Here is a 15,299-nt window from a genome sequence, read left to right as displayed (position 1 = left end):
AAAGTTTTCAGAATAGGAGTTCCCATCGTGGCACAGCGGAAACAAATCCGACTAGGAACCATGAGGTTGTGGGTTTGATCTCTGGCCTTGCTCAGTGGGTTCGGGATCCAGCGTTGCCATAAGCTTGTGGTGTAGGCTGCAGACACAGCTCAGTTCTGGTATTGCTGTGGCTCTGGTGTAGGCTGGCAGCTGTAGCTCTGATTAGACCCCTAGCCTGGGAACCTCCGTATGCCACGGGTACGGCCCTAAAAAAGACAAAAAGAAAGAGCAAGAGAGCGAGGAGGGAGGGAGAGAGGAAGGAAGGAAGGAAGGAAGGAGGGAAGGAAGGAAGGAAAGAAAGTTTCCAAAATAGAAAGTTAAAAAGGGCAAAACACAGTGATTCCACATTCGAGTCAAACATTTGATTTAGGACAGTCATGCTGACAGAAGCCATCAACTGGAAGAGGCTCTCCAGAAGACAGTGCGTGATTTCTCAACCTGTCCCTGTTCAGGATTGTCTTGAAAAGTCCAAAGAACCTGCGGATAGAGGCCTGACGTTAAAGGCTGTGCTCCATTACAAGACTAATAGTTCTCAACCACACACTCCATGACGACCTGCAGCCATGACATCTGCGAATCTGCGCTGGGGGAGGCGCTACCTCTCTTCTCTCTATTGCAAAGCCTCTGAAAAGCCTGCTCTTCTGAGCTCCACTCCAGCTTTTATACTATTTTTTGATGGTCCTTTGACCCACCGGCAGGTAGCAAACTGTGCAGGAAGGGGACCGCCGGCTGCCAATTTTCAAGTTCCTCGACTTCTCTTATCTCATTCTTGAGCTTGTTGGCCTTCTCCTTCACCCAGAAAGGCAAGCTGTGGGGAGAAAACACCACCCAGAGTTTGAGTTTATCTGATGCAAAATTTACAGATATCTTCGGGATGGGATTAAGATGGCGGAATAGAAGGACTGGAGCTCAACTTCTCTCCTAAAAACAACAAACTTCACAACTAAAGGCTGAGCAATCTTCACCCAAATGGACCGGAAACCTTAAAAAAGATACCCTACTCCAGAAGAAAAAGAGGAGGCCACATCAAGAGGTAGGAGGGGTGATTTCTCGATATAAACAACCCCATACCTCCCGGGCGGGAAGCCTCACAGACTGGAAACTACTGGTTCACAGAGACTCACCTACAGGAGTGAGAGTTCTGAGCCCCACATCAAACTCTCACATGTGGGGATCTGGCACGGGGAGAAAGAGCCCCTGGAGCATCTGGCATTGAAGGCCAGTGGGGCTTGTGCCCAGGAGCTCCACGGGACTGGGGAAATGGAGACCCCATTCTTAAAAGGTGCACACAGATTCTCATGTGTACTGGGTCCCAGGGCAAAGCAAAGTCTCCATAGGAATCTGGGTCAAACCTGACTGCAGTTCTTGGAGGACATCCTGGGAAAACGGGGGTAAATGTGGCTTGTTGTGAGGGAAGGACATTGGAAGCAAAGCTCTCGGGTAATATTCAGCAGCTGCCTTTCTCTGGAGGTGGCCATTTGGGGAAAATCTGGCCCCAGCCGTCAGTCAGCGCTGAGAAGCCCCAGAGCAAACAACAATCCAGACAGGATCACAGCCCCACCCCTCAGTAAACAGGCTACTATAGACCCCTCAGGCACACAGCTGCCTCTAACCCCATCCGGAGACTAAGCCCCACCCACCAGAGGGATAGGAATCAGCTCCACCTACCAGTGGGCAGGCACCACTCCCTCCCATCAGGAAGCCTACAGCAAGCCCCCATACCGACTTCAGCCACAAGGGGGGCAGACACCAGAAGTAAGAGAGGCTACAACTCTATTATCTGTAAAAAGGTCGCTACAGATAACTTCAGTAGGCAAGGCACTATGTCCTCTGAAAGAAAGAAGATCTCCAATTTTGGAGACCAAGTGTCAAAACACTGTGGGGAGTTCTGTTGTGGCGCAGTGGAAATGAATCTGACTAGCAACCATGAGCATGCAGGTTCCATCCCTGGCCTCGCTCAGTGGGTTAAGGATCCAGCATCCCTGTGAGCTGGGGTGTAAATAGCAGACTCAGCTCGGATCCTGCACTGCTGTGGCTGTGGTGTAGGCCAGCGACCGCAGCTCCGATTCAACCCCTAGCCTGGGAACTTCCATATGCTGCGGGTGCGGCCCTAAGAAAAAGACAAAAACAAAACAAAACAAAACAGTGTTGGTTGTCACCATCTGCCCTGGCCCCAAACCCAGATCTCTCTTGTGTCCCACTCTGTCCAGGAAGCTGGCCCCTGTAGCCTGCTTCACCTTGACTCTTCCCTGCCCCCTCCTTTGAGCTAGACTTGGCTGATGGGAGGAAATCAGAAGGTGAAAAGACAGAGTTTGGATCTTACTGAGCTCCTCGACTCCCACCCTAGGTCCTGAGGCACCCCAGTTCAGGAGCAGCTGCTTCCTCCACTACCACTATTCCTTTCAGACAGCCCTTCTCCCTCTCCCACTTGCATGTGAATCATGAGCCCTCTCCCTGCTGCTCAGACATAGGAGTAGGAAAAGCTTCCCACTGTCAGGAGCCCCTGGGGGCTTCATCCTCCCAACCTGTCCACACACTGGTAAACTGTCCTTTCTTTAAACTGTCTTCAGAATCCCAGGTGAATGCACCTCTGCTTTCTGCTGGGACCTCAGCTGATACAGACTTCCAGCAACCTGCCACGTCTGAGATTTGAAAGGGCATATGCTGGGTGGCATTCTGTGCGTTCCAAGAGGTACCAGGAAGTGTGACTCCTGTGATGAGTCAGAGCAGGAAGATGAAGAATGCTTTCATCTTTTGGCAGATAGCATTTTCATGTTTTTATGCAAATATTAAAAAATGCACCATGGGGAAAAAATGCACCATGATGGGGAAAATACCCCGATAAACCTGCTGGAGGCTAGAAAGTCTCTGTAAGAAGAAAGAGGATTACCACACATAGTAACAGGTGGGAGTCGAGGTTATCATTTAAAGCTGGCAACCCGGAGTTCCCATCATGTCTCAATAGAAATGAATATGACTAGCATCCATGAGGACGCAGGTTCGATTCCTGGCCTCACTCAGTGGGTTAAGGATCCGGCATTGCCATTAACTGTGGTGTAGGTTGCAGACGTGGCTGGGCTCTTGCATTGCTGTGGCTGTGGTGTAGGCTGGCAGCTACAGCTCCATTCAACCCCTAGCCTGGGAATTTCCATATGCCACGGGTGCAGCCCTAAAATACCAAAAAATAAATAAATAAATACAGCTGGCAACCCAATAGCAGAAGACCAAATAAGAAAAGCAGAATGAAGAGCAATATGTAAATATATTAGTGTAAAGAACCAGTAGAACACAAATACAAGCATTCCTGAACACCAAAAGAAATTTTTTTTTTTTTTTTGCCTTTTCTAGGGCCACTCCCATGGCATATAGAGGTTCCCAAGCTAGGGGTCTAATCGGAGCTGTAGCCACCGGCCTACACCAGAGCCACAGCACGCAGGATCCAAGCCGCATCTGCAACCTACACCACAGCTCACGGCAGCGCCGGATCCTTAACCCACTGAGCAAGGCCAGGGACCGAACCCACAACCTCATGGTTCCTAGTTGGATTCGTTAACCACTGCGCCACGACGGGAACTCCCAAAAGAAATAATTTTTAAATTTTTATCAAAATAATAAAAGAAAACAGTGCAAGACAGGGTAAATATAATACGCATAACTATTATGTAACAAACTATTATGATAGAATCAAAGTCAATTCTGTCAAATCAATAAATGCAAATGCAGAGTTCTCGTTGTGGCTCATCAGTAACAAACCTGACCAGGATCCGTGAGGACACAGGTTCAATCCCTGGCCTCGCTCAGTGGGTTGGGGATCCTTCATGGTGGTGAGCTGTGGCATAGTTCTCAGACCCACGGCTTGGATCCACAGTTGCTATGGCTGTGGCATAGGCCGGCAGCTACAGCTCCAATTCAACCCCTAGCCTGGGAACTTCCATATGCTGTGGGTACAGCCCTAAAAAGCAAGAAAAAAATGCAAATGGCCTTAATTCACCTATTGAAGAAAAAAATTTTCAAAGTGGCTAACAACCCAAAATACAATATGTCTGAGAGAAAGACTTAAAGTGATTCAAAAGTCTACAGGGATGGGCAAAGGCATAGTAGTCAAATACAAACGAAGCAAAGTTAGAGTTATAATCTAATATCTGGCGAATTATAATATAGGACAAAATATATTAAATGAGAAAAAGAAAGATTTTTATAGTGCTAATAGCTACAATTAATAATAAAGATAGGAGTTCCTGTCGTGGCTCAGTGGTTAACGAATCCGACTAGGAACCATGAAGTTGCGAGTTAGATCCCTGACCTCGCTCAGTGGGTTAGGGATCCGGTGTTGCCGTGAGCTGTGGTGTAGGTCACAGATGCAGCTCGGATCTGGTGTGGCTGTGGCTGTGGTTTAGGTCAGTGGTTACTGCTCAGATTCCACCCCTAGCCTGGGAACCTCCACATGCCCTAAAAAGACAGAAAAAAAAAAAAAAAGAAAAGAAAAGAAAGAAACAAACAAAAAAGAAAATCCTAACAGGTCGATAAAACACTATGAGATAAGAAAAGATGGTCCAGGAGTTCCAGTCATGGCTCAGTGGTTAACGAATCCGACTAGGAACCATGAGGTTGCGAGTTAGATCCCTGGCCTTGCTCAGTGGGTTAGGGATCCAGCATTGCCATGAGCTGTGGTGTAGGTTACAGACGCGGCTCGCAGCTCGGATCCCACGTTGCTGTGGCTGTGGTGTAGGCCGGCAGCTACAGCTCCGATTAGACCCCTAGCCTGGGAACCTCCATATGCCGCAGGAGCAGCCCTAGAAAAGGCAAAAAGACAGAAATAATAATAATAATAAAGATAGAAACATACTAATATTCAGGCATTTTAACACATAAATTTAGTCCAAGTGGACAAAATGACTGGACAAAAATAAGTAGTCAAGTGGACAAAAATGAGTAAGAAAACACAGGGACTAAACAGAATAATCAATAAGCTAAATCTTCAGGGTATGTATCTAAGTTTGAATCGTGATGAATTAGAATGTACTTTCAAATGCATGTAGAGAGAGGCCCCAAACTGAACATATATTAGACCACAAGGAAAGCTTTGATAAGTTCTACAAGATAAAAATAATAAAAACAATTATTCTGATCACAGGTGATGAAATTAAAAATGAATTAAAGCAAAAAAAAAATGAGCTCTCCTACCTGAAACTTCAAAAATCTGTCTATTAAATAATTCTTTTTTTTCTTTCTTTTTTTTTTTTTTTTTGCCTTTTTAGGGCCACACTCAAGACATATGGAGGTTCCCAAGCTAGGGGTCCAATCAGAGCTACAGCTGCCGGCCTACACCACAGTCACAGCAACACCAGATCTGAGCTGCATCTGTGACCTACACCACAGCTTATGGCAATGCCAGATCCTTTAACCCACTGAGCGAGGCCAGGAATTGAACCTGTATCCTCATGGTTCCTAGTCAGATTTGTTTCTGCTGCACCACGATGGGAACTCCAGTAATTCTTTAGTCAAAAAGAAAATCCCAATATAAATGGCAGAATTCTTTTAAAAAATAAGGATAGGAGTTCTGGTCGTGGCTCAGTGGTTAACGAATCCAACTAGGAACCATGGGGTTGTGGGTTTGATCCCTGGCCTTGCTCAGTGGGTTGAGGATCCGGCGTTGCCGTGAGTGTATAGGTCGCAGATGCGGCTTGGATCCCGCGTTGCTGTGGCTGTGGTATAGGCCCGTGGTTACAGCTCTGATTAAACCCCTAGCCTGGGAACCTCCATATGCCTTGGGAGCGGCCCCAGAAAAAGGCAAAAAAAAAAAAAAAAAAAAGACAAAAATAAAAAAATAAGGATAACCTACCTATCAAAATGTGTAAGGTTCAGAATGGAGCTGAGCTAAAAATATAAGATCAGAGGAATGACACTTCTCACAAATACAGGAATCCTCTGACAGCTTGGTCTCTGCCTCTTCAAACTGTAACCATCCTCCCTGGCTGCACTCATTGATACCTGTGTCTTTTCCAACAAATTCTTCTGTTTCAGAAAGCAGGGACCCTGACTTTTCACTCCATATAAAACCCCTGATAGAGCACACCTAGAACAACACATGGCATCTGGTGGTCTGTCAATCACATCTGTTGAAGCCGCCCAGCTACCAGACTTCACAGACATTTGCCCTTCAAGACTCTTGCCAAAAACCCTTCATACGAACTGCCCCACCCACCTGCTGGGATTCCAAGGTCCCTGTGCATTAGGTTCTAAGAGCTCCTCCATAGAACAAAGTAAATAATTGATATTTTCATAAAGATAGAGTAATATGGGAGTTCCCACTGTGGCTCAGGGGGTTAAGAACCCCAGGTCGTCTCCATGAGGATACAGGTTCAATCCCTGGCCTCACTCGCCATTGACACGAGCTGCAGCATAGGTTGCAGGTGCAGCTCAGATCCGGTGTTGCTGTGGCTGTGGCTTAGGTCTCAGCTGCAGCTCTTATTCCACCCCCGAGCCTGGGAACTTCCTGCAGCCATAAAAAAGGAGAAAAAAGGATAGGATAATATGACATGTAGTGAGAGAACTCACCTGGGAATTTGTGGAAGAGGCTCCAGTGGAATAAATGTATCAGGTTTCTTTTCATAAGGCACTCTGAAAAACAAAAGGCAACCATAAAATTGGTATGGCTTCTATGGCAAAGAGATCAATGCATCATTGTGTTTAGTGAAGTGTCTTATTTTTGGGTTTTAATTGTATTATGGTTTTCAAAATGTTAAGGGCCATAATTTTTTTTTACCATTTTTAGTAAGCATCATTAAAACAAACATGATTAATTTTTTTGTGGTATAGTTGATTTACAATATGTTTCAGGTATATACATAGGGATTCACAATTTTTGAAGATTATACCCCATTGTAGTTATTCTAAAATATTGGTTATATTCCCTATGGTGTACAATGTATCCTTGTAGTTAATTTATTTTATACATAGTAGCTTGTACCCCTTAATCCTCTACCCCTATCTGGTTCCTCTCCCTTCCCTCTCCCCACTGGTAACCACTAGTTTGTATTCTATATCTGTGAGTCCATTTCTTTTTTGTTATAGTCACTAGCTTGTTTTACTTTTTTTTTTTTTTTTTGTCTTTTTTTGCCTTTTATAGGGCTGCTCCCATGGCATATGGAGGTTCCCAGGCTAGGGGTCTAATACAGAGCTGTAGCCATCAGCCTACGACAGAGCCACAGCAACTCGGGATCCGAGCCATGTCTGCAACCTACACCACAGCTCACAGCAACACCAGATCCTTAACCCACTGAGCAAGGCCAGGGATCGAACCCTCAACCTCATGGTTCCTAGTCGGATTCGTTAACCACTGCGCCACGACAGGAACTCCTGTTTTACTTTTTAGATTCTACATATAAGTGATGTTATACAGTATTTATCTTTGTCTGATATATTTCACATAGCATAATACCCTCCAAGATCATCCAAGTTGTTGCAAATGGCATTATTTCATTCTTTTTTATGGCTGAGTAGTATTCCATTGTGTGTGTGTGTGTGTGTGTGTGTGTGTGTGTATCACATTTTTCCCATTCATCTGCTAATGGACACTTAGTTGTGCCCATATTTTGGCTATTATAAATACGGGTGTATGCATCTTTTCAAAATAGTGTTTTTGTTTTCTTTGGAACATGATTGATTTAAAAAAATATATCTTTAATACACTACACCGTTTTTCTTTTTGTTATTCTTTTTTTTTTTTTTTTTTTTTGTCTTCTTAGGGCTGCACCCGCAGTATAGGGAGGTTTCCAGGCCAGGGGTCCAATCGGAGCTGTTGCCGCCAGCCTACACCACAGCCACAGCAACACCAGATCCGAGCCACGTCTCCAACCTACACCACAGCTCACAGCGATGCCAGATCCTTACCCATCGAGCGAGACCAGGGATCAAACCCGTGTCCTCATAGCTGCTAGTCGGGTTCGTTAACTGCTGAGCCATGACAGGAACTCCTTTATTATTCTTAAAATGTAGTTGACAATTTTTCTTCTAACGTAATGACACTCAATGCTTAGTACCAGTAAGTCCACCCAAATAGTAGTCACTAACCAACAATCTGATTCAGTATGAAAATTGAAGTTCTTCAAATTTGTGATAATAGCAATAGGAACAAAATTAACAACCATCTTTTCACTGTCAAGATCCTGTGCATAACTTCAATTATAGATGCACATATGAGCATACACTAAAGAACTAGACATGGACTTTTTTAGAAATTTTCACCAACTATGTCTTGTTGAGATTTACCCTTTATAAAATTTTTTTCCATAATTTATATGGAGCAGAGAGAAATAAAATTCCTTTAAAGTTAACTAACTAACCCTAGTATTAACATATACTTACATTGAAAAATTCACTGGCGGGAGAGTTGATCCTGCTTTGTAGAAGTCTTTACTCTGTTCTGGGCACATGTATGGATTATCTCCTGGAGTTAACTTTGGGATTCCATTCCTGGGATCAATATCTGTGAATGATGTTTAAAAACAAAATCATGAAAAGGGCTGAAGATGACCCGCAGATTTTCTGTAAGTATTGATATGACAATGGAAATAAGATAATTTAGCATTTTATTATGTGGTACGCATCGGTGTCTTAAAGTTCTGTTTGTGATGGTCATGCCTTGAGAAGATAAAGATCAAAGTGTGAGCCTTAAAAATAATTAATTAAGCAATTAATTTAAAAACAGGAGTTCCCGATATGGCACAATGGGATCCGCAGCATCTCGGGACTGCTGTGACGCAAGTTCCGTCCCCAGCTAGTACAGCGGGTTAAGGATCCAGTGTTGCCGAAGCTGCAGTGTAGGTCCTGATCCCTGGTCCAGGAATTCCATATGGCACAGGGCAGCCAAAAAAAAAAAAATTAAAAATCAAATTTTAAAAAGTATGAGCCTAAGTTTGAGGTATTTGGGCATTTTTTTTAAAAAGATGTTATGATTACCTCACCCCAAGAAAGAAGAATAGCTTAGGTTTGGATGGGATTTCAAAGCTTCTTGTTAATTGCATAATAAATATCTTATGATTTATGTCTCTGATAATGGGATTTTCCTCTTACTTGTGGCCAAGAGCATGCCTAAGCAATACTGCAGTTAAACTTAGTCCCTTCTCCATTTTTATCAGTCATTTCAGATTTAAACCAATTAAATAAGCCCTTCCTGTTCTACCCTATGGCTGTATCTCAGGAGCGGAAAGTCAAAGTGTGCACAATAGGCTTACATGTCATCAAGGCTTTAGTGGAAGGCTTGGGTCCTGGGTCACTGTCTGCAAACCACACTAGTATCTGCTACTTCCTGAGAGCATCAGTTGTTGTCTGCTAAAAGGTGTTGTCTTGTCTGATCCTCCGGAAGCCATGCCCCCCGCAACACAGTTCACCAGGTGAATCATACATTTATTCTCTTATGATTCCTGGCTTGATGGTCTACACTGCACCACTCGCTCACTGGCCTTCCGGCATCCCAGCTGTTAAGACCAGCTGTCCTGGCTTGCTCTCTTTCTCACATTCTGTCTCTCTGTCCATACCTCCCCATTCTTTACAGGGCACAGAAATGCCCCTCTTCTTCCACATCTCCTGGGTGGCCGAGACCCTGAGGCTGGCTTTCTGCCCAGCTATTGCCCACAGCTGTCACCACTCTCTTGCTCAAGGCCAAGCCAGACACCACTGCACCTTGAAGATCAAGGTCTTCCCCCCACCACACCGGGAAGCCCCAGCTAGATTCACCCACTAGGTTTTGGTCTCAGGAGTTGGGCAGGATACAGGACTCCTCAAAGTCCCCAGATGAATGACTCTCCCACCTCCTGTAGTCTGGCTTTTGGTATATTCTCTATCCAAACAAGAGCCTTGGTTTTCCAGACTATTTGTCTCTGCTGTAAATTGAAAAGTCTGCTTTAAGACTCAAAAATGAGGCATTCCTGTTGTGGCTCAGTGGGTTAAGAACCCAACATCGTATCATGTCTGTGAGGGTGCAGGAATGCCTCACTCAGTGGGTTAGGGGTCCAGCATTGCCATGAGCTGTGGTGTAGGTTACAAAGGCAGCTTGGATCTGGTGTTGCTGTGGCTGGGGCATAGGCCTGCAGTTGCAGCTCCCATTCGCCCAGGAACTTTCATGTGCCACAGGTGCAGCTGGAAAGACTCAAAAATGATAACTTTCCATTTCTTTCTCTTTGTATTCCTGCTACAGCAATCTTATACTTCCCTGAAGCAATGGCTGACTCCTGCATGGGCATGTCTGTAGAAGCATGTGCCATAAAGCGTCCCTAAGTATTCAGTAACTCTTTATCTTTCAATAAATCTGTGATGGGTAGGTGGGGCAGAGACTTCACTGAGTTACAAACTGAGGAGAGAGATCTATACCTCATCTGAATTGCCTTCAATTAAATAAGCTATGAAATAACAACAGGCACTTCAGGCTAAGGTTTATGGGATATTTTCTGTGTGAGGAATCTAAAGTCTGATTTAAATGCATATGACAGGCAGTATCTAATTGAAACATAAATTCAATGGACTTCAATGGAGGTTTCTATTAATAAGTTATCTGAGCGAACTTATCTAACGACTTAAATGTCACATTAGCATTTTATGAAATTCAGAGAAAAACAAAAAATGTGGATCAGCATATGCTGTGAGCTCTGTGCCAAAAAATGCAGCCTGCCAACCATTGCCTCCACTTTCCTAGCTTCCTGGCTGCACTTGGGTGACATGGTGACCCTTCAGGGTTGCCCCGGGCCACGGGATGCTAGGCTTGCAGAATCACAATGCAGGAGTATTCTCAGGCGTGGCACAGTGAAGGTCCAGGTGGAAAACATTACCGTATTTCTTCTTCCCCAAACACTTGTCCACCGTCCTTTCTGATAGAGACCTCCTATTGCCGAGGAAGACCCCCTTAAAGCAGCACTGCTTGCCAACGTGGTAGGTGTGGATATTGTTGCTAAACCGTGGGTAAAATGTCCACTCGGGACGCTGCCCATCTTCTGCAAGACATCAAAAATCCTTCCATCAGCACTGCTCCCAGCCGCACAATGAGGCAAGTTGTGAAAACTCCCCAGGCACCATCTGGCTAGACAATCTTTCTCAATGTGTATAACTCCTTGGTTCTACATCAGGGTCAGTGTCAGCTTCTGTGGGATTTGGCATAGGAACCTCTTTTGCTTTTTTTCCTTTTTACCCTCCCCTCCAAAAATATAGCCAATTTTTTGGTTGGAAGTGATGTATGGGTTAGGAAGCTCAGAGAGTGTTTTAGAAGCATACGATTCAATTTTTTTTTTTTTTGTCTTTTTGTCTTTTTGCCTTTTCTAGGGCCGCACCCGTGGCATATGGAGGTTGCCAGCCTAGGGGTCTCATTGGAGCTGTAGCCACCAACCTACGCCAGAGCCACAGAAATGAGGGATCCGAGCCGTGTCTGTGACCCGCACCACAGCTCACAGCAACACCAGATCCTTAACCCACTGAGCAAGGGCAGGGACCGAACCCGCAACCTCACGGTTCCTAGTCGGATTCGTTTACCACTGCGCCACGACGGGAACTCCCTGATTCAACTTTAATAAGTGTGTAGGAAGAAGAGAATGCCCATCAACCCGGGAAGGACTGGAACAATGGTGGCATCTTAACTGGAGGCTACATGGTGTTGGCAGCAACAACAGCACATGTATGCATTACAGTGACAGAGGGAGAGGGGTCCGTGTGTTTGTGGCAAATGAAAAAGACCTGCTGTGAGACTTAGGCCAGTTACTGGACCTTTCAGTGTCTCTGTTTCCTCACTCAACCCTTTCCCTGTGAAATAGCTAAGGTGATTTTTTTTCTCTCTTTTTAGAGCTGCACCCTCTGCATATGGAAGTTCCCAGGCTAGGGGTTGAATCAGAGCTACACCTGCTGGCCACAGCCACAACACCACCAGATCCAAAACGAGTCTGTGACCTATATCTTAGCTCATGGCAAGGCTGGATCCTTAACCCACTGAGCAAGGCCAGGGATTGAACTGCATCCTCATGGATCCTAGTCAGGTTCCTTAAGCTAAGGTGATTTTAAACAATAAAAGATGCCCTAATAGCTCTAGGGTTGCTCAAGAAACTCATGGACTCTTTGGTGGCCAAGAAAGAACACAGGCTTGGAGTTCCCGTCGTGGTTAATGAATCCGACTAGGAACCATGAGTTTTTGGGTTTGATCCCTGGCCTTGCTCAGTGGGTTGAGGATCTGGCATTGCCATGAGCTGTGGCTTAGGTGGCAGATGCGGCTCGGATCCCTCATTGCTGTGGGTCTGGCGTAGGCTGGTGGCTATGGCTCCAATTAGACCCCTATCCTGGGAATCGCCATATGCCTTGGGAGTGGCCCAAGAAAAGGCAGAAAGACAAAAAAAAAAAAAAGAAAGAAAGAAAGAAAGAAAGAACACAGGCTTTTGGAGTTCCCTTTGTGGCTCAGAGGGTTAAGAACCCGGCTAGCATCCCATGAGGATGAGAATTCAATCCCTGGCCTCGCTCATCAGGTTAAGGATCCAGCATTTCCATGAGCTGTGGGGTAGGTCACAGATGCAGCTCAGATCTGGCGTTGCCGTGGCTGTGGTGTAGGCCAGCAGCTGCAGCTCTGATTCAACCCCTAGCCTGGGAACTTCCATATTCCGTGGGTGCGGCCTTAAAAAGAAAAAAACAAAAACAAAAAAACACAAGCTCTGGAGTCAGGCAAGTTTGGGTTCTAATCCCCTCCCTCTGCTTCCTAGCTAAGTCTACCTGTATGGGTGACTGAATCTCTCCAAGCCTCAGTTTCCTTCTGTGTGAAATGGGTAGGTCTATACCCATTAACACAGAAAGAGGTCCATGAGAGTTGCACCATACACAAAAATGAGCTCAAAATGACTTAAAAACAAGTTCCCATTGTGGCACAGTAACCATGAGATTGTGGGTTCGATCCCTGGCCTTGCTCAGTGGGTTAAGGATCTAGCGTTGCTGTGAGATGTGGTGGAGGTCATAGATGTGGCTCAAATCTGATATTGTTGTGGCTGTGGTGTAGGCTGGCAGCTGTAGCTCTGATTTGACCCCTACTCTGAGAACCTCCACACACCACAGGTGCGGCCCTAAAAAGCAAAAAAAAAAAAAAAAAAAAGACTTAAAGACTTAAATGTAAGACATGACACATAGGAGTTCCTAGAAGAGAACATAACCAAAACATTCTCTGGAGTAAATTGTACCAATATTTTCTCAGGTCAGTCTTGCAAGGCAATAGAAATAAAAGGAAAAATAAGCAAATGGGACCAAATCAAAGTTATAAGCTTTTGCATAGCAAAGGAAACCATAAACAAAATGAAAAAACAACCTATGGATTGGAAGAAAATATTTGCAAATGATGTGACTGACAAGGGCTTAATTTTCAAAATATACAAACAACTCATACAGCTCAATATCAAAAACAAAAAACCCAATCAAAGAAATGGGCAGACAATCTAAAAGACATTTCTCCAAAGAAGACATCCAGATGGCCAACAGGCATGTAAAAAGATGCTCAACTTTGCTAATTATAAGAGAAATGCAAATCAAAACTAAAATGAGATATCACCTCACACCGATCAGAATGGCCATCATTTAAAAGTCTACACTAACAAATGCTAGAGAGAGTATGGAGAAAAAGGAACCCTAATACACTGTTGGTGGGAATGTAAATTGGTGCAGTCACTATGCAAAACAATATGGAGATTCCTCAAAAAAAAAAAAAACTAAAAATAGAGTTGTCATATGATACAGCAATCCCACTCCTGGGCATATATCAGGGAAAACTCTAATTTAAAAAAATACATGCACCCCAATGTTTCCAGCAACACTATGTACAGTGGCCAAGACATGGAAGCAACCTAAATGTCCATTGACAGATGAATAAAGAAGATGAAACACACACACACACACACACACACACACAATGAAATTCTACTCAGCCATTAAAAAAAGAATGAAATAATGTCATTTGCAGCAACATGGATGGACCTAGAGATTATCATACTAAGTGAAGTGAGTCAGATAGAGAAAGACAAATACCATATATCACTTACACCAATCTAAAAGACAACACAAATGAACTTATTTACAAAGCAGAAACAGACTCACAGCCATAGAAAACAAATTTCTGGTGACCAAAGGGGAAAGGGGGCGAGGAGGGTAAATCAGGAGTTTGGGATTAACACATACACACCACTGTGTATAAAATAGCTGAACAGCAAGGTCCTACTGTTTAACAGGGAACTATATTCAATATCCTGTGATAAACCGTCATGGGAAAAATATGAAAAAGAATATGTGTATATATGTATAATTGAATCATTCTGTTGTACACTAGCACTAATACAACATTGTAAATCAACTCTACTTCGAGAAAAATACTTTAATAAGAAAAAGTTTTTAAGCAAAGCAGTCCATAGGCTATTCCTTTGAGTTTAAAATAACTTGTATACTACTTCCTACTAGCCAAAATTTGGTGATATATTTCAATCCATAAATACATATATATAAACATAATAGATACACATATATAAACACACATACCCACATACATTTCAAAATTCTGGAAGAGGCTCAGTAGAAACACATCTGACTAGCATCCACGAGGAGGCAGGTTTGATCCCTGCCCTTGCTCAGTGGGTTAAGGATCTGGCATTGCTGTGAGCTGTGGTGTAGGTCACAGATGTGGCTCGGATCCCACATTTCTGTGGCTGTGGTGTAGGCTGGCAGCAATAGCTCCGATTCTACCCCTAGCCTGGGAACCTCCATATGCCACGGTTGAGCCCTTAAAAAAGACCCCCCCCCAAAAAAAAAAATTCTGGAAGAAAGCATATCAAACTCTTCACGATATGGGGAGATTCTTGGAGACTATTGAGGAAGGAGATTTCTTTGCTCTACACATTTCATTATTATTTTAATATTTTGCTACGTACTTTTATGTTTTTTATATAAAGGCGTTTTTATTTTTGAAAAAAACACATGGCTCCCAGCGGAGTTGAAGTGAGAATGAGAGATGAAGTGTGTTGAATTCCTGACACCTAATGGGCCTTAAGCAGCGGGCACCCAAGGGCATGACAGACTTCTGAAAAGACCCTGGGCACGTGGAGGAGTGTTTATGACCTACTCACTTGTCTGCAACTGAAGCAGGCTGAATTCCTGGGGATATTTATCCTTTGGGACCTCAGGCAATGAGGTTTCAGAAGAGTGATCAGAATGTGAGGAGGAGGATTTCAGATCCAAATCTGCAGCAGGGCTGGAAAGGAAGC

The 15,299-nt window shown here is 44.1% G+C and overlaps 1 protein-coding gene across 1 annotated transcript in view; it reads right to left on the bottom strand.

Annotated features, from left to right (window-relative positions):
* The window catches only part of SPATS1 (spermatogenesis associated serine rich 1), a 29,442-nt gene continuing 14,436 nt past the window's right edge, over positions 294-15,299 (bottom strand). Inside the window, exons 4-8 of the mRNA XM_021098796.1 lie at positions 15,162-15,286; positions 10,866-11,027; positions 8,407-8,527; positions 6,598-6,660; positions 294-847 (exon numbers count right to left, since the gene is read on the bottom strand). Coding sequence (XP_020954455.1) covers positions 700-847; positions 6,598-6,660; positions 8,407-8,527; positions 10,866-11,027; positions 15,162-15,286 — 619 coding nt within the window. The 3' untranslated portion in view covers positions 294-699. The remainder of the gene's footprint in view (positions 848-6,597; positions 6,661-8,406; positions 8,528-10,865; positions 11,028-15,161; positions 15,287-15,299) is intronic.

This window comes from Sus scrofa, chromosome 7 (assembly GCF_000003025.6).
Source record: "Sus scrofa isolate TJ Tabasco breed Duroc chromosome 7, Sscrofa11.1, whole genome shotgun sequence".
In the NCBI taxonomy this organism is placed as follows: Eukaryota; Metazoa; Chordata; class Mammalia; order Artiodactyla; family Suidae; genus Sus; species Sus scrofa.
Note: the sequence above shows the minus strand (reverse complement) of the source record. Positions and strands in the feature narration are given on the sequence as shown.